The 23,921-nt window shown below is 46.4% G+C and overlaps 1 protein-coding gene across 1 annotated transcript in view; it reads left to right on the top strand.

The window, feature by feature from the left end:
* The window catches only part of cdh13 (cadherin 13, H-cadherin (heart)), a 327,823-nt gene that overhangs the window by 105,460 nt on the left and 198,442 nt on the right, over window positions 1–23,921 (top strand). Inside the window, exon 3 of the mRNA XM_072698600.1 lies at window positions 15,989–16,200. Coding sequence (XP_072554701.1) covers window positions 15,989–16,200 — 212 coding nt within the window. The remainder of the gene's footprint in view (window positions 1–15,988; window positions 16,201–23,921) is intronic.

Here is a 23,921-nt window from a genome sequence, read left to right as displayed (position 1 = left end):
GCACTCGTTTCGACAGCTTCCACTTATTTCCCAGATGCAAGAAGAATAGCCAGGCAGCTGGGAAAGGGATCTCACTGTCTCACATTGTCCAGTCTGACTCCAGCGACAACAACTGTATCATTTATTTTTTATATATTAAAATGTCTAATGCAATAGTCATTTTTGCATGGAAGGAAATGTATGCTTTTTTTTCTGGAGCTATTGATGTATTTGAAGAACTGGTGCCAAATGGTTCCTTTGGCTATTAAAAGATCAGAACCCTACGAGATTTTCGTACTGAGGGAGGGCTGGCAAGAAACCTGCTATTAAGAAAGAGAGACTGACTTTGGCATCGGGATCCTGTAATCACATGGGCTTGACAAGGACGCTCACTTGCTGCTGAGCTGAAAATGAGCTTTGTGGAGAATTTCATCTGCAACATCTAGTAAAGACATGTTCTGTGCCAGCTAAGTTTGCGTGACTTAGTGTTTTATATTCATGATATTCATTGGAAGATCAAACTAGCATTAGGATACCAAAATGCTCAACCTTGCATTTTGCAATTATCGACTATCAGCACAGTATAGGCAATGGTACAGTACATATTCATCTGTGGATCACATTGATGTAGAGTGTGCAACTGATATGTGCTAATGAGATGTTCATTTTAGCCATAATTTAATTTTTAATACTCCGTCATTTTTCTCAGATTCTGTTTATCAGTTTCGATGCATGATTCACAAAGAATTTCCAGACTCCTGGAAATACAAACAGATCATTTTCTTGATGACATTGTGTGTGGTCTGTATGTCAGTTGTTTCTGGTCATGTGGGTGCAGTCTGCTCCTGATGAAAAGGCACAAGAACCTCCTAGAACCATTATTTTCTGGTTCTTTTGGGCCTCGAGCCCCCCCCCTTGCTCATGATCCGTCATCTTTGTCCAGGGGGTTTCTTGCCCATGTCTCCCCACCTGGATACAAATTTTTATGACAAAGGGTTGCATTAAAAAGTCAATAAAATGTGAACAGTAATTTACGCATCAAAAAGTACCTCCGCATTTTACTACTTTGATTTTCTTGTTTCCAAATGTATAAACTCAGTCCATGGCCATGGCATGAATTCTGACAGCGTAAGAATCCCAAATACAGGAAGTAAAGTGTCTCATTAATCAAAGTGCGGTTTACACAGGAGGAGTGATTTATTTTCTATAAATTGAAAATGCCGAGACTCTTTATGCATTCTCACGGTGAGCCCCTCTCTCTGTGTGGGGAATGTTGATCCCGGTGCATCAGGAATGGATTTTCTTGATGTCTGGCTGCTGTTTTGGTCATGTTATCGTGAGTGACCATCAGGGTGAGGCTTTGGCCTGGCCATTCCCTGTGGATTTATGACAGCTCTCTAACGGACTTGAATGGCCCTTGAAGTGTTTGCAAAGCAAGGAATCCTGTTTTTCCAGACGGCTTCTTTCCCATGGTATTATGGGGGACTGCAGAATGTGTATGAGCTGAATGTTCTGTGTGTGTGTGTGTGTGTGTGTGTGTGAGCGGGTTTACCTATCCCTATGGGGACATAATGTCCCCATAACGTGATAAATATCCATTTTTTTTCCCTTATGGGGACCGGTTTCCTGGGCCCCATAAGGGAAAACTCTATTTTATAAAATCGGTGACTGCTATGAAAAAACTAAAAATGCAAAAACTCTTGTATTTTGTTAGGTTACTTATGGGTATGGTTAGGGCAGGGTAGGGGTTAAGGTTGTCATAGTTAGCGTTAGCATTTTTCCCATTGAAATTAATGAGCGGTCCCCATAAGGATATGTTTACCCTACATGGGTGTGTGTGTGTGTGTGTGTGTGTATTTGAAACTCAAGTCTCCTCTGAGTCGCCATTAAGAACACTATTTAATATATTCTTCTTCTCACTAGGGTATGCATTGATTTTTAAATGCCAAGCATATAATTACATCCAAAGTTCTTCGCCTGTTGTTTTGTAATTCATTATAGCAAAGGTAAAATGGCTTTTTTCCTCTCAATCATTTTTGCATTTAATTGGTTTGCGTTCAAGAAAGAGACTCTGTCTGGTTTCTTTATTATCTGTTGCGTTTGGAGATTTTGTATCTGTAATTGGCCAATTGCACAATGTCACTATGCATTTGGGGTTTGCCCTTAAAATGGTACCAAGAAATACTTGAATTCTGTTTGTAAATATGTTGCTGTATATATTGTATGAGAATAAGGGGAACTGGGACTGAAATTTAAAAAATAAACACTTTAAATGAGTTAAGTAGAGTTGTGGATGAATGCTGTCATGTATCACACCTCCGTACTTTCTTCAAGGGTTTCATTCTGAAGCACACTTGTGTACCTTTATTCTGCTCACACACATAGATACGGTCCCGGCAGAGAAAAAGGACGGTAGTGAAATGAGGCGGCCATTTTGGTGTCACAGGTTAGCGGAAGTATTTTATACCTGGCAGTTTATCTCATATCCCACATCCCCGCTCGCCTCGCCTGAATTCGATCTTCTGTAGAGGGGCGAGTTATAGTTCACCGCAGATACTTCCAGAAGAGGATACTCTCTTGCGAACGCACATTCATCAAGCTTTGAGGACGGGGGAACCGGGGCGGGGGGAGGATGCGGGGGAGATTGTCCATCATCAGTCATTACTGCCGGTGCTGGGAATGAGGAGGTCCAAAGCTTCCTTTTAACCTGGTAGCCTGGCGGACCGAGTCACTCCGCAACACCCCTGCTGTGAAAAAGTGGCGAACAGACACACCTCACAGGGCCTCCTTTTTGCACATGCTGTCTGGTTTTCTTGGCTTTTTTCTGCCGCATTGATGCCGAGGACTAACATTCAACTTGTCACTTAATTTTTTAATTCTTGAATTAATGACAACTTTTAAGTATCAATTCAGTCAATCACTTGTACTCTTATGAAACACTTTATAAAGCATAAAAGGAAAGCTAACTTTTGAAGGAGTTTGTGGATTCAAGCTCCAATTCTGTGTCCATCAAGATCTAGATTTCCCCCCCATCTTATGTTATGGTGGTGTGCTCATTTTCCATCCCATCTTGTCATGCTCAAGGAGGAAGTGGAATGTGGGTCTAGCGTCTAGAAGATGTTTGTTTTTCATTCTTGACTTGTGAGCATCCCTGAAGTTTTGAGCTGGCCGATCTTTGCTCTTTCTCAAAGTGCAGCCAGACGGTTGAATAATATAACAGACTGGTTGATGCTGATCAGGTGGAAGTTCGGCTCTGTAACCACGGAGACTGCCGCTTATGTTCCAAGCGGCCGCCGCACTCACGGACACACCTGCGATTCTGATTTGTCTTCTAGAATAAGGAGAAACTATTTCAAACATAAACAAAGGCCATTTCACTCTGACTACCGGCCCAGTAAAGTCAAAATTTTCAAACGCAAAAAGTAAAATGTTGGCTTTAGACTGCAAACAGGATCTTTGGTGCAGGCTTTGCTAAGTGTTCTGTGGCGATGCAGTCTTCTGCGGTGGTTGAGGACAGCTTGGAGTAAAGTAACAAACTTGGAGAAGAGCCACATTCACTGCCATTCCGGCCACGTCCCTGCAGCCTGGCCGACAGTAGATGTTTCACTGTGGAGTGATTGGAGGGAACTGGCCCTTTATCCTTCCTGGCGCAACATGAGCCTGTTTATGTTCCCTGGAGCTCTCCTCTGCAGCCTGATGTGACACGGTTGGGGCGAAAAATGACGGTGTTTTAGCCGTGCTTTCTTCCTGCTCGGCTGTAAGGAGCTTGCAGGCACACCTAAGTCACCGTGAAGTGACACTATGCCCCGGGTGTGAGATGGCACCAGTAGCCTGCTGACCGTGGTTCCAGCATTAGCAGTTTCATTTGCCAAGCGTGCATCAGGAATGAAATGGTCAACATCAGAATTGCCTGAACAATAATGAAGGTACAGCTCAATGAGTCACATCCTCAAATGCTGAATTGATGGCGTTTCAGAGAATAGTATTATCCTTTTTCCAAATAGCAGCTCTTGTCACCTGGAGGGAATTTCGGAATGAAGTGATGGACTTGATTTGCAATGAGGGGCAATAAAAATTCTTCATAACCCCCGTGATAACCTCAGCCCATATGAGTGTTCTTCCAGAAGGTCAGCCCGGAACGAAAACAGAACAGGTGATTATTTTGCTCGTATAGCTTCACACCTGTCTCATGCTGAAATGAAAGCACTTCATTTTCCACCTCTTACCATTTCCATGTTTCCTTCCCTGACAAGCATTTCTAATCAGCAGGTTGAAGGCTAATTTTGAAGAGGACCATATACAGTACTCTATTGCTCACACACACTCAAATCCAAGAATGTTAAGACACTTATAAATCGTATGTGTCATGTCACTCTCTTGACTGGTTCTCGGTGTTCAATTCAGTGGACTGACCCTCTTGCCTGGTTGGTTGTATTGGTGCTCTTGACGTCGCTTTCATTCCTGATTGGTCCTGTATCTGTTACTCTTGTATCAAAACCATTCTGACATTGATTCAATGGTCTTATCCATGGGGTAATTGTGTATCAGAAGACGCCACACGGAGGCTGTATCTTCTGCTTGGAGATGATCTCCCAGTGTTGCTTTCAGTCTTCATTTGTGCTCTACACAGATTGCACGCAATAGACATTCATTCACCTCCTCCATTGTAGTGGGCTGTTTCGGTTGCCAGCTATTGGCACAGACAGCACACATTGGGAGGGAGCAAAAACATGGACCGACTCTGGGTACCTGAGGACCGGATTGAACTCTGATTTACAAGCACCTGCCAAACCAAAGCATGAATGACATGCAAAAAGCAGTCAAGTCCACCAATTATTCAAAACTAGCCCTGGAATATTCTGGGTCAGGGATGAGAGGCAGCACTGATTGAAACACTCAGGCTCTATAAATACCTGAAGCATTTTGCAAATGTGACACCGTTTGGTTCGGCTATAACAGGGATCAGAAAATGTAACCAAAATACACCGAGCATGGTAAGTGGCTAATAAAAAATAAACTCTCAGTGGCAGGTTTGCCATGAATGCAAACGGCATGCACAATAGTGTCTGATTGGACACTCACTCCGGTGAGTGTTGGCCAGTAGATCCTGTTCAGCAAATGATTCTTCTGCATTACTCATTTGGTTGACTGTCTCTCACTTGGTAAAGTGCTGGTCTCTGTTTAACCAAGGCATTTATATCTGTCCACCCCCTGCTGTCAAAACATGTCTTCATCAATATTGTGTTTGTACAGAAAATACAAACATGCTCCAAAGCTTTTTCGAGAGTATTAAAATTGTAGTATTATGATTCTTTAACTACAACATCAAATTGGTTCATTTTAGCTCTGAAAGAAGTTTGATTTAATTACACTGTGATTAGCTCAACGTGCTTGTGTTTGTGTGTGTGTAATAGATTACATTGTGGGCACCAAATGTCCCCATAATGTTATTTTGACGTTTTGACATTTTTTCAGTCATCACAAGGGAAAACTCAATTTTATAAAAATCCGTGACTACAATCGAAAAATCTATAAATGCCAAAAGTCGTGTATTTTGTTTGGTTACTTATGGTTAAGTTTCGTCGCCTCTCCGGGGTTCTGCCGGGGGGAGAGGCGGTGTGGCGGCATGGTAGAGGAACTCGCCCATGCATTAAACATGAACGTGCTGGGACCCAGCGCCTGGCCAAAGGCCTGGCACAATGACAACGGCAGCTAATGCTCTCTGAACATCCATTCCCTGAATGCCAATGAAGCTTTTCATTCCTACTCAGTTTTTCGAAGTGGCTTAAGTGTAAAACTGTCTTCTACATCGATAAACTCCTTTTTCCCTTTCTTCCTGTATGGTTTAACGGTCTGTCAGACTGTCAACAGGTTATTAATAATAACGGCGAAAGCAAGGATTTATAATTCACATGCAGGATTGTTATTTCATTGCTTATCTGACAGTTTTTCCATCTGAAGCGACTTGGGGATTCATACCCATTTATGCAGTAATGTATTTTACTGGAGCAATTTCACTGAAGTAGCCCTCTTGAGAGTACTACAGCGGGGTCTCCGCTGAGTGTGGAGCCAGCAGCCTTGGTGCCGCTAACCCTTAGCCGCTTAGCATGCTATGAGCTGCGTACATGCATTCCCTGCAAACTGCCCGATTGCCAAGTGGGCCTTTGTCTCATCTCACATCTCGTAATGGCCAGTCAGCAGCGATTCAAGGATTTTTAAGGTGGTGGTGGTGGTGGGGGGGGGGGGGGGGGGGCATAAGAAGGACCATAATTCATAAAGATGGATCAACCTTATCATTAGCCAATGATATGTTTCGATTTAGTGTGTGACAGGGGAGGGGGCACTCTGGGAGCCAATCAGCTTTCATGTTGGTCAGCGGCCCTGTGACACCGGCTCTGCGTATTCCGTTTCAGCCAGTTGAACTCCTGATGATCTCTGAGGCAGGCGCTAATGACATGCTGCTGGTCATGCATGGGCTAGCAGGTGTCCGTGCGAGGCATGCCTGATGCGGTCGCATTTTGGTAACATTACTGTGCTGAGGTCGCGCATCTGCTGTAGTGAAGGCAGAGCTTCTGAAGTGGTGTCTGGCAGAATTGGACGATTCCATCATGTGGGCAGAGGGCCTGCAGATGCGACGCCCCGACCCTTAACCCTAAATGATAATGATGTCATCATAGCCGTGTGTAGCTGCTGAGGCATTTTTCTCCAAGTGGACTCATCTGTCTTTTCGATGCGTCATTTCCATCCTTAGCGCCGCGCGACTGAGAAATTTGCTCACGCGAATACTGTGCTGTGGATGAAAAATTAACTTTATCTTTGCCTGCTTCTCGTTCCTTTTTAATCGCATGGGGCACTCTGCATTGTTAAGCTTTCACTCTCTGTGTGGGACTGCTCAGCAACAGGTGTCTCCGCTTGATTGGGACGTGAATCTCCTGATGGTCAGCAGACCAATCAGGGGAGATGAGAAGGTAAGAACTCCGCCCCCCATCCCAGGAGTAAAGCCCGGGTCTAATGGCCTGGAGGCCTGCGGCGCTGGCTGAGAGGAGGGCCGGCCGCTGCGGCCGACAGGCAGGGAGCTAATGTTGAGGGCGGGGAAGGTAGAGGCCCCCCGCAATCACTGTACTTTGTGAAGATGACAGGTGCTCCTTTTCAGCGAGTGTAACGCGAGGCGGGCCGGCTGGACACCGTGCGATAGCGTAGCCTGGCCCTGACAGTTCCTTAACCCGTCACGTCCGCGCAGGCTCGGAATCGCTTTCAGAAGCGGCCCTCGGAATGCCCCCTCGCCGGTGAGTGACGGGAGGCCACGTCCTCGATGCCGAGGCCTACAAGGAACACGAAGCAGACAGTCAAAGCAGCGTAAGGATAAGCAAGCGATGGTTAAGGAGCCAAATTAAGGAGCCACAAGTGAAAGTAATCAAAGCATCCCTGCCACTAGACGGAGGTGCCTTTGATTGTAGTCTTACCTAAAGTTGCCACTCATCCCATATTCTATGAGATCATCCCATACTGGACAATGAAATGCTGCATTCTGTTTTGAACCAATACTCAGCAAATTTTACCATCAGGACCCCCTTGCTCAGCAAATTGTATCGTAATGGACCTGTGGGACAGGGCGGCGACCATATTTCTTCAGATTGTAAGTGGCAACCCTACTCATACCTTAATAGTATAGGTTACTGTGCATAATAGTATAGGTTACTGTGCTTAATAGTATAGGATACTGAGACCACCATGACTTACCTGATCTACCACACACCTGCAGCTTATAGTCTTCGCTCTTGTTAAAGTCCACTTTAAGTGTAAGAAATCATCCCTCGTGGTGTGATGAGCAAAGGCAGTTTCCCAGAGCAGGTCTGCCCTTCCCAGTATTCTGCCCTTTACAGGTAAATTGAATGGCCTCACACATTAGGAAGCTGTCTCCCCTCCCCCCTGTACTTCTCCACTGCAGAGTAGCAGGCATGCATGTGCGATGAGCTTAAGGCTCTTGAGGAGTGTGTTATAGAGAGGAAATCTGCAGAACCATCAGAATCCTCTCAGAGGGGATTTAGCTGGCCTAATCCATGTTGTGCGGTGCTACTTAAACTCAAAGCAACTTCTTAGGAGAAGGCTCTCCCATTGTCACCTGGAAGGACAGACATCAGAGCGTGGAGTGCCACTACGCCGCTAACACCACCCTCCCTGACGGGGGGGTCCTGACATCAGCGCGGCTGTTAATGGGAGCATAAGTAGGCTGTAATGGGGGGAAAATAGGGCTGTTCATGGGGTGACTTCACATTCAGCCTCGAGTGGGCGGACACATTTTCACTGGGCATTCGAATAAGAGTGGGTCCTTTTGATCCCCCCCCCCCCCAAAATCAACTCAGCGCTGCCTCCCAGTGCCACTCGCTGTTGCTAGTGCAGAGGAGGGAGCCTTATTTAATTTTGCTGACTGTTGTGAAGGGTAGCGGTTCTCCTTTTTCTTTATCCTGTACTGATTTCTTCATTGATCTCAGTGGCCTCTGGAGGCCTTTCACTGCTCGGCTCATGAGCCCCTCACTGGCTGTACTGCCAGCTACCGGCGGCTGCGGGGGATGTCGGGACCCCATTGATCCCGATCTTCTGCTCTTATCTTCTTGGTTTGATGTATCAGATAAGTGTGCACGCGTCAAGTGTGAATTTAGACACGGCCTCTGTTGCACAGTGAGTATAAACCTTTGTCTCCAGACTGGGATTGTCAACCTGTATCTGAACACGGACAAATGTATCTGTAGCAGGACTCGTTTGTGTCTGTGGCAAAACATAAATACCATGTCAGTGGTAAAACTTGCATTTTGATTAAAATTTTCTTTCAGAATGCACCATACTGTTGACTCCTGGTCCAGCCCCCCTGTTTTGCACCGTCCTTTTCTTGCACTCTAAGTCCTGTGGAAACCGCCCCCCCCATCACTGCTCTTGTATGTTGCACCGTGGTCCTGGGGGAGCATTATTTTGTGTCACTGACTACCTGTGTGTGGTATGACAAAAAAAGCCTGCTTGACTGTAATTGCACGTGTTTGTGTTGAGTACATTGGTGTCATGTGATCTTTACAACAAGTCTTGTGATCTAGCAACAAGAACTATGAGTCTTTAGCAGAGCTCGGCGTCGCCTAAGACTCACTGTTTCCTCCCCGCTACACGCTGTTCCCTTCTTGACCCTCTCGGCTCACCTCCTCTGCATCCACTCCGAATAACGGCACCGGCATCGATATTCTGGCTCGCTATGACTTTGTCCCAAGAGCAGCAGTGGAGGGAGAAGCCTTGTTGTGTGCTGTGTAAATGTGAGGATCCCAACAAAGGCACTTCTGCAGTGATAGTGTTCACCACCATAGAAACCATGCGTTTGTGGGGGTCCTGAGCTTTTGGGGCCCCCTGTTGGCCACAGAGAGTCATGAAACTGGAGGGTGAGCTGAAGTGACTTTTTGAGTTGGCCCCAGAAACAATAAACCCGCCCTGCTCTTCTGTAGCAGACTCCAGTGCTACAGTATCTATCCAGTGCTATCTTTCCAGTGCCAAGTGCCACACCACTCCCTATTGCTGGACCTCTGTGCAAACAGTCTTTGTGATTGTGGTTAGTGCCTTTCTTGCCCCTTTTTCCCATAATACTTTGCTGTCAACTTGGCCTTTGCTGGCTCTACCTTTTCTGGGGCCCTAGCAAAGCTTTTCTTGGGAGACCCGCTACCAAGGAAGCTGATGACCGTTTCACCTCCCTCCCCCACGCAGGTGATTCGGGGGCCCAGGCAGCTGCGTATTCTGCCTATAGCTGGAGCCAGGAATGTATACATTATATAAATCTATATAATATGTATTTTTTCATTACATTTTTTTCATTTCTCCTGGCCCCCTTGTGCCGATTGCTGCCCTAGGCAGCTGCCAAGTTTGCCTATGCCTGGATCCGGCCCTATTTATAAAGAGAAATTACCCATTTTTTTTGTACTTGTCCCAGTGTTGCAATGTTGCGCTTTGATCTAACTTTACCAGAACCACCCGAGACATTTATAAATAAGTATATACCTGCAGGCTGTAACTTGTAATGATAGGATGTCAGGTTACTGTTTTTATGTATACAGGTCCTGAGTGTATTTATGTGATAGAATGATGTATATTCAAGTGATTATTTAGAAACAGACTATACTATTAGTGTGAAAATTTGTCACGGGAAAGTGTGAAAGATACTCTGAATCACTGTGACATAACTGAAGATTTTATTATAACTATAGGGCCATTAAGGGATATTTTAGCCCTTGACACAACTATTTCACAAGTACTTCGGTCTCCAATTGTGTCAGTGTTATGAATATCTCCAGGCACGCGGGGACGCATGCGCGCATACGCACGCGCCCCAGACAGGCTGTCATGAGTACGGACCACCACGGGATGGGAACCCCCTGAATAATTCATCCCCTCTCGATGGAATGAAAGTGCCGGAATGGAAATGAGGACGTGTAAATTCTGCCAAACACGGGCGCAGTTTATACGGAACAAGGGGAAGAAATAAGCGGCTACAGAAAAGAGGGCAGGGAAGTGACAGTGTGAGATGGCGGACGTCGCCTCGGCGGTTTTATTTACGCGGGGGATGTGCGTGAGGGTCTGCGAGGGGGGGCTGCCCGCGTGAAGAGAGCGGCAGCTCCGAGCCGGCAGTGTGCGCTTAATGAGGAGACCTGTGCTAACGTGCGCCGCAATCCAATGCTCGCCGAGTCCGCCGCGGCCATAGGCGCGCTGGCCGCATGCCCGCCAGAACCTTATTTATGGCCACTTAGTTCAAAGCGGAACGTAATGGATCATTTCCTGCCCTGTGTCCCATCGTCCGGTACGCTTCTCCTCGCGGGTGTAGCTCCGCCTGCGCGCAGGGGGCGGGACGGCGCGCGGGAGTGGAGTGGAGCGGAGCGGAGCGCTGTGGGTCACGCCTCCACGCACCGTTCCACGCCTGTGGCATTTCTCGCGCTTGGAATCGGTGCAAGTGCGGTGCCCTTGGAGGAGAGCGCTGAGCCGGGCGGGCACGGATCTGCGGAGCGCTAAGCCGTCAGGGCGAAATTGCATCGCTAATGGTCGATACATTCAGAATAAGCTAAAGTGCTCCGGTGTCCAGGAAGCAGCTGTAGCGATTTATACGAGTTGCTGCGCACCGTCGTAAACACGGGACCTTGACTGGGCAGCTGCCTGTTTTGAGGCGAGCGTCGTCCCCCTTTTTCCCCAAGATGCCTTAATTCAGGGCTGTTTTACACTGCTCACAGCCATCTGTCTGTGACAAGGACTGTACAGCGTTTTCAGCTGTAGATTGCTTTGGGTCCCATTTAAACCAGGACTGGAATTCAAAATAGGAGGTCTTAATGAAATTATTTTGTTCTCTTTGATGTCATATTTTGCCGAAGATAGCCACTGAATGTGTGCCTGTCAGTACAAATGGTCAATAGTTACATTAATTCTGGAAGTCTGTGCGTGATGAGAATTGTGGGAAATTATAAACACTTTAAAAATTTAAATGTAGGCACTTCAGAGTAGTGATGTAGCTCTGAGGACGGCCACCCCTGGTATGTCCATCTATCTTGCCGCTCGTCTGACCTCTATGTAGGATCAGAGATGGAGCTGGCTGGGGATTGGAGGTAGGTCCCAGGCACAGATGGGAGGCAGTGATGTGGGGGGGGCGGTCCTGTCGCTGTTCACATGGGGCCCTGAATTCAGCCGGGCCTGACTGAAATAACCTCAGCGGGCCCAGTGGACCATGTGACTGCGGGCCACGGCCACACATCTTTTCCCTGCTTCGGACGTTGACTGTTGGCAGCTCTGCTTTCATACCGAGGCCTCGGAGATTGATGCCCGTTCAAAAACGAAAGCAGACACTTTGAGGGTTCCAGGTCTGAAGCGTTATTATTGATAAACGAAGTGCAAGGATGAAGTGGCATGGACGGGAGGCTCATTTTCATGAACGAACGAGTGCATCGATCGTCCCTCTGCTATTGTGGATAGATTGCTGACCATTACATGGGACCCTGGGTTCTCAGATTGGAGTCTGGGGACGTGCCGATGGGTTCTGAGACACAGCCGACCAGGAGGGGCTGTCCCAGCATGGATTTCAGAGCTCCTGTCCATGACCAACCCGTTGGCGTGCAGGTTTCGGACGCACGTGTAGCACTCCATAGAAAAACCTGCCTGTGTTCAGTTTTCTGCATTCAGCTCCTCTCTCCTGTCACTGCCTGAGTGCCTTGCAATTTATGCTGAATGCCTAGCCATAATCCCGTCATTCTCCGTCACAGGCAGAGCCCCCCCACACCCACACAGCACCCAGCCCACATTTGGGTGGGTCGTCAAAAAATGCCCTATTTTTGTTTACAAATTGCCTGAAGTGTTATGATTTGATTCTTCGTTGGCTTGTTTCTGCTTTTATTTTTTTTAAAAAAACCCTTAATTCTCACGAGTTTGCATCTGTGAAAGAGACCAAGGCTGAGGATTTCTATATGGGGAAATGCTCTCAGGAAAACCATATTGATTTAAAATTTGGGCCACTGTGGGGAAGCTTTGAATATGCTTTGAAAAATTTGTTTGCTAAAAAATAATAAAGAATAAATTGTAGGTATTGGTAATAAGTCGTGATTTAGAGCGGGAAGGGGGTTATGTGTACAGTTTGGTATTTTGGACAGTGTGGTTTCTGTAGGTATGGTTTGGCATGTGCATCTGTTGTTTATTTTACCGGAGGAGGGATAATATGGAACAAAACGAATTTGGTATCCTATCCTTGATTAAATTATAGGTTTTTTTTTCCCGAATGTTCTTGTGCAAAGCAATGTAGCTTTTTCAACAAGCAGGGGTGAGACAGCTCCTGGTGCACCTGGGGGATTGAGGGCCTTACTCAGGAGCCCAGTGGTGAAATCATTCTGCTCACCATGGGATTTGTACCAGCAACCTTCTGATCACAGGCGCAGTGTCCTAACTCGCTGAGCCACCGCCCCCCCCCCCCCCATTTCCTGTACTATTAACTGTATTTTGTCATGCTGAGTCAGATCCATATGCACATATGACTGGGCATTTCCTATATTAAGGCAGAAACCTGCCACCAGACAGCCTTACACACCAGGGTTTGGGGAAATTCTCAGTGCTCTCTGGGGTCACACACCTTCCTGGCTAACAAAGTCACACCATAACGGTTTAATTAAGCAATTAACGTCGGAACGACTGGAAGTAGAGCCGTGAATCCCACTGTACTGCTGTCCTAATTAGTCACTTTGTAGCTCTCGATTCGATTAAACGTGTTGAAGACCGAGCGATTTTTCTTACTACTGTTGATTTAATTAAGTCCGAATAATGGTGATTATTGAGTTTCGCGTGTCTCTATAGTGAAGCAGGAACTTCACACCGTGCTCCGTTTCTCTCTTTGTATTTCCGGAGAAGGCCCTGGGATCAGGAAGTGGAGCAGTTTGGGGGTGTAGGGAGGTAAGGCAAGCATCACTGTGTGCCGGGTGAATGGAAGGGCAACCCCCCCCCCCCCACCACTCCGACAGCCTATTTGATAGCCCCAAGGGCCTGACTCCGGCAATAGGGCCGTAATGATGTGGGACTCATTTTGGTTTTCCACTAACCCTCGTACACTGATTCCAGCAGAGGGCAGGAATCTCAGCCACCCCCCCCTCCCCCCCCAGCTGTCATCTCTGTCACATGATGGAGAGTTTCAGAGTTTCTTCCCTCCGGGGAGAGGTGTCTTCCAGAATGAATGGAAAAGAAATTGTTCCAGTTAAAAGTTGTCATTCTGTGAAGGTGGGGCGGGGGGGGGGGGGGGCGCCAGGCTTTCATTTCTGTATTGTGGGGGAAAAACAAGTAGACAGCCACAATGGCGGACATACAGGGTGTCAGCTTCCAAGAGACGATGCTTCCTGTGGTGAAATCCTTGCATAAAGAGCGGCGTTGCATGGAGCTCTGCACACACTCTGGGGGGAAAAATAAATGCTACAGTTAATTTTCCTGGCCTGCCTCATGTGGGGGGGAGAGGGGGAGGGGGGGGGCTGGTTAGCGCGGTGGCAGCTCTGCCGAGTCTGTCAGGTGACGACTCTGTCAGTGTCACGTTCCACGGTGTCACGGGAGCAGCGACGGGGAAGTCGAGCTACGTGCACGTCTGACTGACATCGGTGCCTGATCTGTCACCTGCCGCCAGCGTTGCTGTCAAGCCGCACCTTTTAATGGGTTTACTGGAAGCGTAACCAGTGCACACCAGGTGCAGTGTGTTACCTGAGACCCTTAGTGAGCCACACTGCCAGGGACTGCAGTATAGTCATCTAATACGGGGGCAAATTCCATTTCTCTTCATGAATTTTCTCTGGTGTGATTTTTCTCCATACATATTTATCACTGTGATGTAAAAATTGTATCAATATGTCCTACAGATTTATTGAAAAATCTTGTCACCTTTTGGTCACACTGGAAATTACCCATCGATGTACCAGACACAATTTTAAGTGTTAATTCTTCATAATAATGTATGAGCAATATCTTAACAGAACTGTTTGAAAGTAATTTTTTTTAAATTATATATATATATATATTAATTAATTTATTTATTTTTGAATTTTTTTTTTTGAATTTTATTATTATTTTTTTCATCTTTGAGAATGAGGGTTCTACTGGAATTCCATCCATCCATCCATCCATCCATCCATACCTTCTTACCATGTACAGAGTCATGCTTGGCCTGGAGTCTATCCCAGGAAGTACAGAGCCCAAGTCAGGGCCCACCCTGGCCTGATACCACAGTAGGGCCAAGTTAGTGACCCTGTTCACCTAAACCGCGTGTTTGAACCTCAGCTGCTGCTGTAAAATGTCTACACGTTAAAAACGTAAATAAAGGCAACTCTCGGCTGGTGTAAGTAATCCGTTCCACAAACCAAATTTTATGTAAGCTGGATTTACCTTCTCATACAATTGAAGACAACCTATAGCAAAAAACATGTCAAATATATACCAGTAATACGCACTAAAGAACATATTAAACGAATGAAAAAATAAATTGTAAAGTTATGGACTGGTGTATGGCGCCTTTTTGCGTTAGTGCTTCTGTAAATTGTATCGTATATTTTTGCGTAAGTCTAGATTCACTTATGTTGGTTTTACATAATTTGAGAGCTGCTTGTAATCTTAATTTCAATTTCGTCAAAGAAACAAAATATAAATGTAAAGTTTGTAACCGCAGTGTTGCATGTATGGGTGGTTGTTGCGTATTTAATAAGTACACGTCCTTCATGTGCGCAGTGAAAAGAAGTATGCACTGTGCAAAACTCAATGGCCTCAGAACTTCAATGCCTCTAATGCCTTTTTCTGTCAGTCTTCTCTCTTATCTATGCATTGATTAATAATTGAATATAAAGTAATTTGATGGATGAATAAGTAAACGGAATGAAGCGAAGTGAGTCAGAGAAATGCCATTATTGTTAGACAAGTGGCAGCTTCACTTGGGACCTGCTGTGTGAACTCGCTTGTGCAGTAATTACAGTAACTTTGGGTGAAGTATGTTAAGAGGCCCAGAACACACCATGGTGTCCATCTGTCCATCCATCCAGGCACGTAGCCATGAGGTAAAATTAGGAAAGATTGTAAATCTCAAATAAAATACAGGACTTTTGGCTTTTTTTTATTGCATTCACAATTTTTTTTTGTTGTTTCCCGCAAAAAATGGTCCCCACCACATCAAAATAACAGGTTTTTTTTTGGTAATCTATACATGACACACAGACAGAGTCATGTAATGATATCTTTTTGGGGACCGCTCATTCAGACACACACACAAACACACGCAATGGCTTGTTTAGTGTTTAGAGGCCCCAGTTCAGCTGCATGTATTTGATGTACCTGGCAGAACCTTGTGGGATACTTCATTTAATCTTTTGACGCCCCCCTCCCCCCCCTTCCTGCGGACCTCGGCGTGAGTTTCCATACAGGGTTTGGAGACGAGAGCACCCCCTGGGGGCCGCGTGTGTGCTTGACGTGCCTACTATGTCTGCTCTGCCCGCAGTGGACTTCAATGACTGTGCGGGGAACGAGGAGGTGCGATTCGAGGTCTCGCACCCCGACTTCGAGGTGGACGAGGAGCGGAGGCTGAAACCGCGGCGGGATGTCATTGACAGCGGAGGCGTCTTGTTCATCCACGGGCAGAACGCTCACTCCGATGATATGGCCCAAGTGGACATCGTAGGGGCTCCACCCAGATCTCCACAGACCCTCAGGGTGAGTGTGTGCGTGTGCTGAGTCCTTTACTGTACATGTGTGTGTGTTTACATGGCTGTTGGCTCTCACCTGTGCACCAGCACTGCCGCCTGGGTGGTTCACCCATAGCTACTTAGCTTAGCGCAAGCCGTGCTGGCCCCCGCCGGGTGTCATTTGTATAATGTGAGCTGTGTGTAAATCTCAAGAATCGGGCAAAAAAAAAAAAAAAAAAAAGAAAAAAGAACAAAGAAAGAGCCTTGGAAAGCATTGCCATTTATCAACGGAGCTGACAGCCATAATGGAGCGGCGTTTGTAAACCGCGTCTGCCTCGTCTGACAGGGGCAAGCGGCTGCAGAGTTTCCAGGCGAGGGCTTAAAACTCGCCCCCATGGTGCTTCGGTTGGGGTGGCCATCCGTCGGGGCTTTTCTGTACCCTCAGGGAAATGAAGAATATGAATCTGACCCATAGTGGCGTTCCATGACAGCTCAGTCCCTCAGGGGACACAAACGGGGTAGTGGGTAACGCTGCATAAACAAGTAATGCAGACGTAACCTGCTTCCGGACCCAGGGGGGGGGGGTCCTGCTACTGCCCCCTTGAGGCCTTTCGTGACTCTCCAGCTCTGCACGTTGCTATAAGTCTAAAAGTGCATTACAGTCATTACTCTGGATAAAAACAGCTTTGAAAATTCAAGTAATTATAATAATTTGAGTAGCAACGTATCCTGCCTCGGGCATACAGGATTATCGTTATATGGGAAGCCTTGTGTGGCTGGAGGTTTGAATGACAAGGCATAGGACATAGAGAAAGAGAAGGCTTTTTTCGAAGGACGTTCCTGTTTAGAGTGCATGGGAGATCCGTAGGGGGATTTCGCTATCATAGAAGACGAATGGAAATTAGCCGTTTGTCTACTCATGCTTTGGTTGAGAAGAATGAATCCAACATACGGTGAGAAAAAAAAACCCGAAATATGTAGCATGCAGGCTCTGTCAGCTGACTTCCCATGTCCCCCCACCTCACGGCCACCAGGAATGCTCATTTCATTAATGATACCCATCCTGCCCACCAAACATGATCTTACCACTGAGTTGTTGATATCCGGCTCTGCAACTCGCAGCACATCTGTCTTCTCATGCGTGGGCAATTCCTCACCCTGTTTATGTTATCTCTTTAAATTTTCTACGTTCAGCACATGAGATGCTTAAATAAAGAGCCCTCACATGTATAATTGGTGCAAAGTATTTAGCATTAATCTTCAGTCTATTTGGCGTTTTTTATGCATTCTTGAAAGAATATCTCTTTCAGTGTATTTGTAGTTGCGTCTTGTGTAGATTCCCTGTTTAATTCTTTCTGTGAAAAAGAATACAGCTAAATTAGTTTATCAGTGTAATTGCCATTGATTTTTGCTTGGACTTTACTTTTCATTTGGACTTGTACCAGTCTTTACCTTATGGTATCTCCAGAAAGAACATTATAAGATACCTGTCCGTCCTTCTTCTGTGTCATGGGGGTCAGTAGCTAATCCCAGAAAGTTACAGGTACGAGGCAGGGAATAACCTAGAATGCCAACCTTTTGTAGGGCACACAGACCGCCCCCCCCTCCCCCCCCCCCCCCCCCCCCCCCCCCGTACTCACCTCTGGACAATTGGGCAACTCCAGTTCACCTTAACATGCACTTGGGCTATGGGGTGAAAGCAGAGAACCTGGCGGAAACCCCACAGGGAGAACATGTAAACTCCGCAGTGTAGAGCCAGTTCAGAGACTCAGGTGCTGGTTCCACTGCATCACTGCGCCACCCCACATTCATTCAGAGATACCCTCGTGTGAAATTCTCAATGAATAGATGTAGAAGCACAGTGATGCTTTATTTTAAGTTTTTTTTTATTTGACAGATTTGTTGAGGGGATTGTTAAACCCCCCTCGGTCTCTCCTGCAGGCCACATCCCCCCCCCCCCTCCCTGCTTTGATGTACATTTTTGATATCCCTTCTCTCTGAGCGAGTATATTCCTTGGTTAATTGCCTGACGTGCGATAGGAACATGAATGGGGTGCAGAAAGGCAAAGAGATTAGAGAGCAGCCGGTGACAATGTGGCTCGTCTGCTGAGAGCTCTCATTATTTCACAATCAATCAGTCGCTCAGCCTTCTGTTTGACTGCGAGCCAAACATGAGACGACCAGAATCTCCTTCCTTGTTCCAATATAAAAGCAATCTTCTGCTTTTTTTAAAATTTGGATCAGTAGCTTAATAGGTTTATTGTACATCTGTTAAATTGCTTTTTTTATATTTGTACCTGATTTTAGTGTTGTCTTTGACAGCACGTCATTGATGATACTCTTTGCAAATTAATTGAATGACACATGGGACTTTGCTGCTTCTGTGACTCCGGTATAGTAAATCATGCATGCAGGTTTGGTTATCTTTGTGGCCTTTGAAGAATGGGTCAGTCTTAGGTTACTGAGATCTGACTGGGTCTCTGCCATCTACAGTAATACATTGGTCTCTTGACACCAAAGTAGGAAGCATTGATCACAAACTGAGCTGCCAATCCAGCGCAGGCAGGGCTGTTGGAAATAGGGGGGATGATGCTTTTTTGGTTAGGTTTAGTTGTGAAAATGTACTCTAAACAGTGGCAATTGACTATTGCCCCCCCACCCCCTTGAGGCAAATTTACTCCCCCCAATGAACTCCCTCAGACTTCCTCCAATGCCACTGACCATAGGACACTCCAAAATCACACCCTAAGGGTGATTTGGAGATCAGTCACCCTAACTGCCTGCCTTTGGACTGTGGGTGGAAACCTTCCCAAATCAGGAAAGAAACTTTCATGCTCCCCCCCCCCCCCCCCAACACTAACTATGACAACCTTAACCCCTACCCAGCCCTAACCATAACCATAAGTAACCAAACAAAATACAAGTCTTTTGCCATTTTTAATTTTTTGATTGCATTCACAGATCTTTGTGGGGACCTGAAAAGTGGTCCCCTTTACGTAACATAACGGGTTTTTATCACATTGTGGGGGACATTTGGTCCCCTTAATGTAATCTAAATCTAATTCACATACACACGCACACACACAGACACACATCAAGGACAGAATATTAAGCACCCACCCTGGGAGTCTGGTGCTATCCACTCACTCATTCGGCCATTCAGTAAAGTATTAATATTAACTGAAACTGCTATTCAATTAACTATAGTATAGTATTGTTCATCTTGTTTTTGCATTATTTTTGCAGTCCCTTCTAGTTTTCTCAGGTTTCATTTTAATTAAATTGTTTACAGGGAGCTTTAATGAAGGTTGTCTCAGTCGTCAGGGTGCCAAAGGGTCATTAATAGATGTAAACAGTATACTTATGGACATCTGGCGAGTGTCACAGGGTCTGTTTGAGTTTGATGCCTTTATCACATGACCTGTACCAGCCAGGATGGGCTGGGTCAACTCAAAAATAAAAGGATTCATCTCCAGCAGAGGTCAGTCATCATTTTCAGCCCCGGGGCTGCAACTGAATCACGTCTTCATGTCAGAATTCAGAGAATTGGAATTGGCATGTTTGAATTGATGTTTGTTGAGACAATGATTCTGGAATAAGAGTTAGCTAAATAAAAATGAAAAATGGAATAGACCTCAATATATTAGTGTCATCCCGGGTTCATTTCTCACCAACATAATTTACAGCTGGATTAAATAATGGCTTGATCACCACCACAGCTGCATTAATTCAGTCATCAGCTTTGCTGTCGCTCTGTAGACATGCCACTCTGTCTTGCTGAGATGATATTCAGTCCAATGCACCACTGAGTTGTAAAAAGTGCTTTGTGGCTATTTGTAGTAATACTTTTTTGGTCCTCAGGGAACTGTAGTTAAAGGAATTAGTCTGCACAAAAACTCCTGATGAATGCAAGTCATTACAAGGAAATTGTGAATTTGATAAATAATTTGTGCCCTCTGCCATGAATCAATATGGGAATTAATGAAAGAGCGAATTTCAATTTAAAATGAATACACCAGAATATGGAATTTTGGTTCATCATTTCCTTTCTTCTTTATCTTATTAAATAAGGATGCAACACTTTTTGGACACCGAAAGCCGTGAGGAAAATTTTGCGAAACGATTAGAATTATGTATATTTATGTATGAATGGCTTGTAAAATGTGATACATTATAATAATAAAGACAGTCTTGTTTAATAAGTATCATGCACAGCATTTAATGGTGCCGTAAATGTATTGAGCAAATGGTTCACACAACAAAGGTCACTGATGGGAAAAGTATCAGACGCTCTAGGAGGATGACCTCTTGAAAGGTCAATAATTGGAGTCAGGTGATCTGATTTTCCTTTTGGTTACTTGCTCTTCGGAATTCCATTCGAGTGAAGGGCCAATTGAAAGAGATTTCAGAGGATTTTAGGAGAAATTGAAGCTAATAAGACTGGGAAGGATTACAAAATAATTTCTAAAGACGTGATGCTCCATCAGTCCATAGTCAAGCTGATTTGTTATAGATGCAGGAATTTCATTGTTACTCCACATGGAGGGGGCGTCCAACCAAGATAAAGGGAAGGGCCACCATAGAATGTACAAAACAGGGACAAAGAGCCCCAGGGTGGCAGCTTAGGATCTGTAGGTGTCTGTGAGTAGTGTTCATGGGGGGGTATCCATGGATGAATCCACTGCTGCCTATAAAACATTGCTTCCTGTCTCATGTTAACTGAAGATCACCTGGATGTTCCGCTACATTACTGGAACATCTTCTGTGGACAGAAGAAACAGAAGTTGAAGTTTCTGAATTAAGTCTGGACATATTGCTCATTGACCCCAAAAACTCATCCCGGCTTTGCAGCATGGTAGAAGTAGCACTGTGCAGTGCAGTTGTGCTTCACTGCCTTGGGGTCTGTGCGGCTTGCAGTCATCGAGGGACCAATGAATTCCAAGGAAATTCCACAGCAGAATGTCAGGGCATCCGTCTGTGATCTTGAACTCCCGAGAAGTCAGGTCATTGTCATGCAGCATGACAATGATCCAAAACATAGGAGTAAATCAATAGAAGAGATGCTCAAACAGAAGAAATGCTTTGTGGCCAAGTCAGCGTCCTGACCTCAATCTCATTGAAGTGCAGTGGCATCATTTGAAGCAGGCCATTGAAGCGAAACTTCCCAAAAATATACATGAACTGGAACAGTCCTGTATAGAGGAATGTACCAAAATATGTCCTGACTGCCACTGAGGCCTGCTCAGCAGCTACAGAAAGCCTTCGGGTGAGGTCACTGCCAATAAAGGAGCTTCCACTACTCAATTAAAAAAGGCGGTTATGTATTTTTTGTATTATACCATTGATCATTTAAAGAATGTTTTTAGTAAAGATGCAGAGAGGGAAAATGTACTTGCCGTTTCTTACGTCACATTTTAAGAGCCTGATGCAGAAATCCAGATGAAAGTCCACAGGTTCAAACTTTTTTTTCTCCCAAATGTATAGAGGCCTGTCAGTGTGGTGCAGGCAGGAGGGTCCATACGGTGTGTGTGACATCATCATGCAGGCACGATTAGGGCCTATTATGTAGGGTGTGACATCATCATGCAGACACGGTTAGGGCCTATTATGGAGGGTGTGACATCATCATGCAGACACGGTTAGGGCCTGTTATGGAGGGTGTGACATCATCGTACAGGCACAGTTAGGGCCTGTTATGGAGGGTGTGACATCATCATGCAGGCACAGTTAGGGCCTATTATGGAGGGTGTGACATCATCAATCAGGCACGGTTAGGGCCTATTTTGGAGGGTGTGACATCATCTTGCAGACACAGTTAGGGCCTGTTATGGAGGGTGTGACATCATCATGCAGACACGGTTAGGGCCTGTTATGGAGGGTGTGACATCATCATGCAGGCACAGTTAGGGCCTGTTATGGAGGGTGTGACATCATCATGCAGACACGGTTAGGGCCTGTTATGGAGGGTGTGACATCATCATGCAGGCACAGTTAGGGCCTGTTATGGAGGGTGTGACATCATCATGCAGGCACGGTTAGGGCCTATTTTGGAGGATGTGACATCATCTTGCAGACACAGTTAGGGCCTATTATGGAGGGTGTGACATCATCATGCAGGCACAGTTAGGGCCTGTTATGGAGGGTGTGACATCATCATGCAGGCACAGTTAGGGCCTATATCTGGCTGGCTCAGCCAGCTGGGATCACTCTAACAGCTCTGTAACTGTTCACTTGAACAGGAGCGAAACTGATTCTCCTCTGCATTCCTGTTTTGCCATTTCTCTTCTCTCCCTTCAACACGTCTTTTTACCACCCCTCCTCCCAAGACAGGCTGCCCCATAAGCCCCTCAGTCACGTTACAGCCCCTCGCTGAACTACCATTAACACCCTGCACGTTTCTATCCCTCCCTTCCTAATGGATCATGAAAGGAGCGCTGGATTTTGGCCGCCATCTCGGGCCGCCGTCTCGAGGCCACTAACTCGACCTGCCGCGAAGAGAAAGACGTGAGCAGCAGATCTGAAAAGGGAAAAAGTACCACTTCCTGTCAGCGTGTCTCTCACCCTCTTTGTCTCCACAAATGGAGCCACACAAAAGGCGCACCTGAAAGGCGGCTGCCGGCCCACGGTGGCACGGATGGGTTTTTCCATCCCGGCGCCCGTGCGGCTCTTCACAAAGGCCGCAGTTTGATTCTCAGGTCACGGCCGCCTGACCACTGCGCGGGGATGCATCTTTCGTTTTTAACGAGACAAGCCATCCTTGGTGGAGGCCGTTCGGGTCTCTTTCTGCTCCCCTTATGCCATCCAGACTCACGCTGCATAGGGGAAATGGGGCAGGCGCTTATTTAGTTACCGACTGCCTGGGTGTCTTTCATCGGGGGGGGGGTGGAGCTGGAAACATCACATCAATATCTTTCTGTCGTTTCCTCTGCGTCTCTCCAGTGCTCTCCTGGGAGACTTGTCTGGTCTTCTTTCTCCCTCCCTCACCTCTCTGTGATCTGTTTAGAGCCTCACGCTTTATTGCCGGGGAATCACACGAGTTAATATTATCTCAAAAAATATGGGAAGCCGCAGCGGAAGGCGGAGCGTTACCCCCCCTCCTCTGCCTCGCATGGCGCGCCGCCTTTGTGTCCCGTCGGCCGCGTTTTCTTTTTAAGATAATCTTACGGCCGTCCCGTCGGCCGCCCTTGAATTTGGACACGTGTTTACCCAGTTGGAAAATGCGATTGGGGAGGGGGGGGTTATCCTTCAGCTGTGCGTCAAAATCACATTCACAGCCAGTGTGAAGGAGCTGGGGTGTCACGTGGGAACGCCGTGCAGCAGAGGGGCGGCCCCCGTTGGGGGTGATTTATGGACAGGGCACCGGGGAGATACAGTGACTAAGTTTGTGAAGGACGGCAGCCCTGTTCAGAGACACAATCCATCAAGGGGGGGGAAGGGGGGGGGGGAGAAACGAGGCTGCCTGTGAGACTCTCGCCAGTGCTGGCTAAGGGCCGGGGGGATTCTAGGATTTTTTGGGGGGGAAATAAGAGGTCAGTGGAATAAGAGTGGTGATAATCCATGCAAAGGGGCCAGCCTTATTGTTAGCCAATGATATGCTTTGATTCTGTGAATGACAGGGCAGGGGGCACTCTGGGGGCCAATACGCATCCCTGTATACATCCCTGCTAACAGCTGCGGCCACATGGGATGCCTGGAACGTGCTCACCAGCATCCTGAGAAGTCTCCTCTTAAATAATGAACCATCTGTGC

Source organism: Paramormyrops kingsleyae, chromosome 13, assembly GCF_048594095.1.
Source record: "Paramormyrops kingsleyae isolate MSU_618 chromosome 13, PKINGS_0.4, whole genome shotgun sequence".
Classification (NCBI taxonomy): Eukaryota; Metazoa; Chordata; class Actinopteri; order Osteoglossiformes; family Mormyridae; genus Paramormyrops; species Paramormyrops kingsleyae.
Note: the sequence above shows the minus strand (reverse complement) of the source record. Positions and strands in the feature narration are given on the sequence as shown.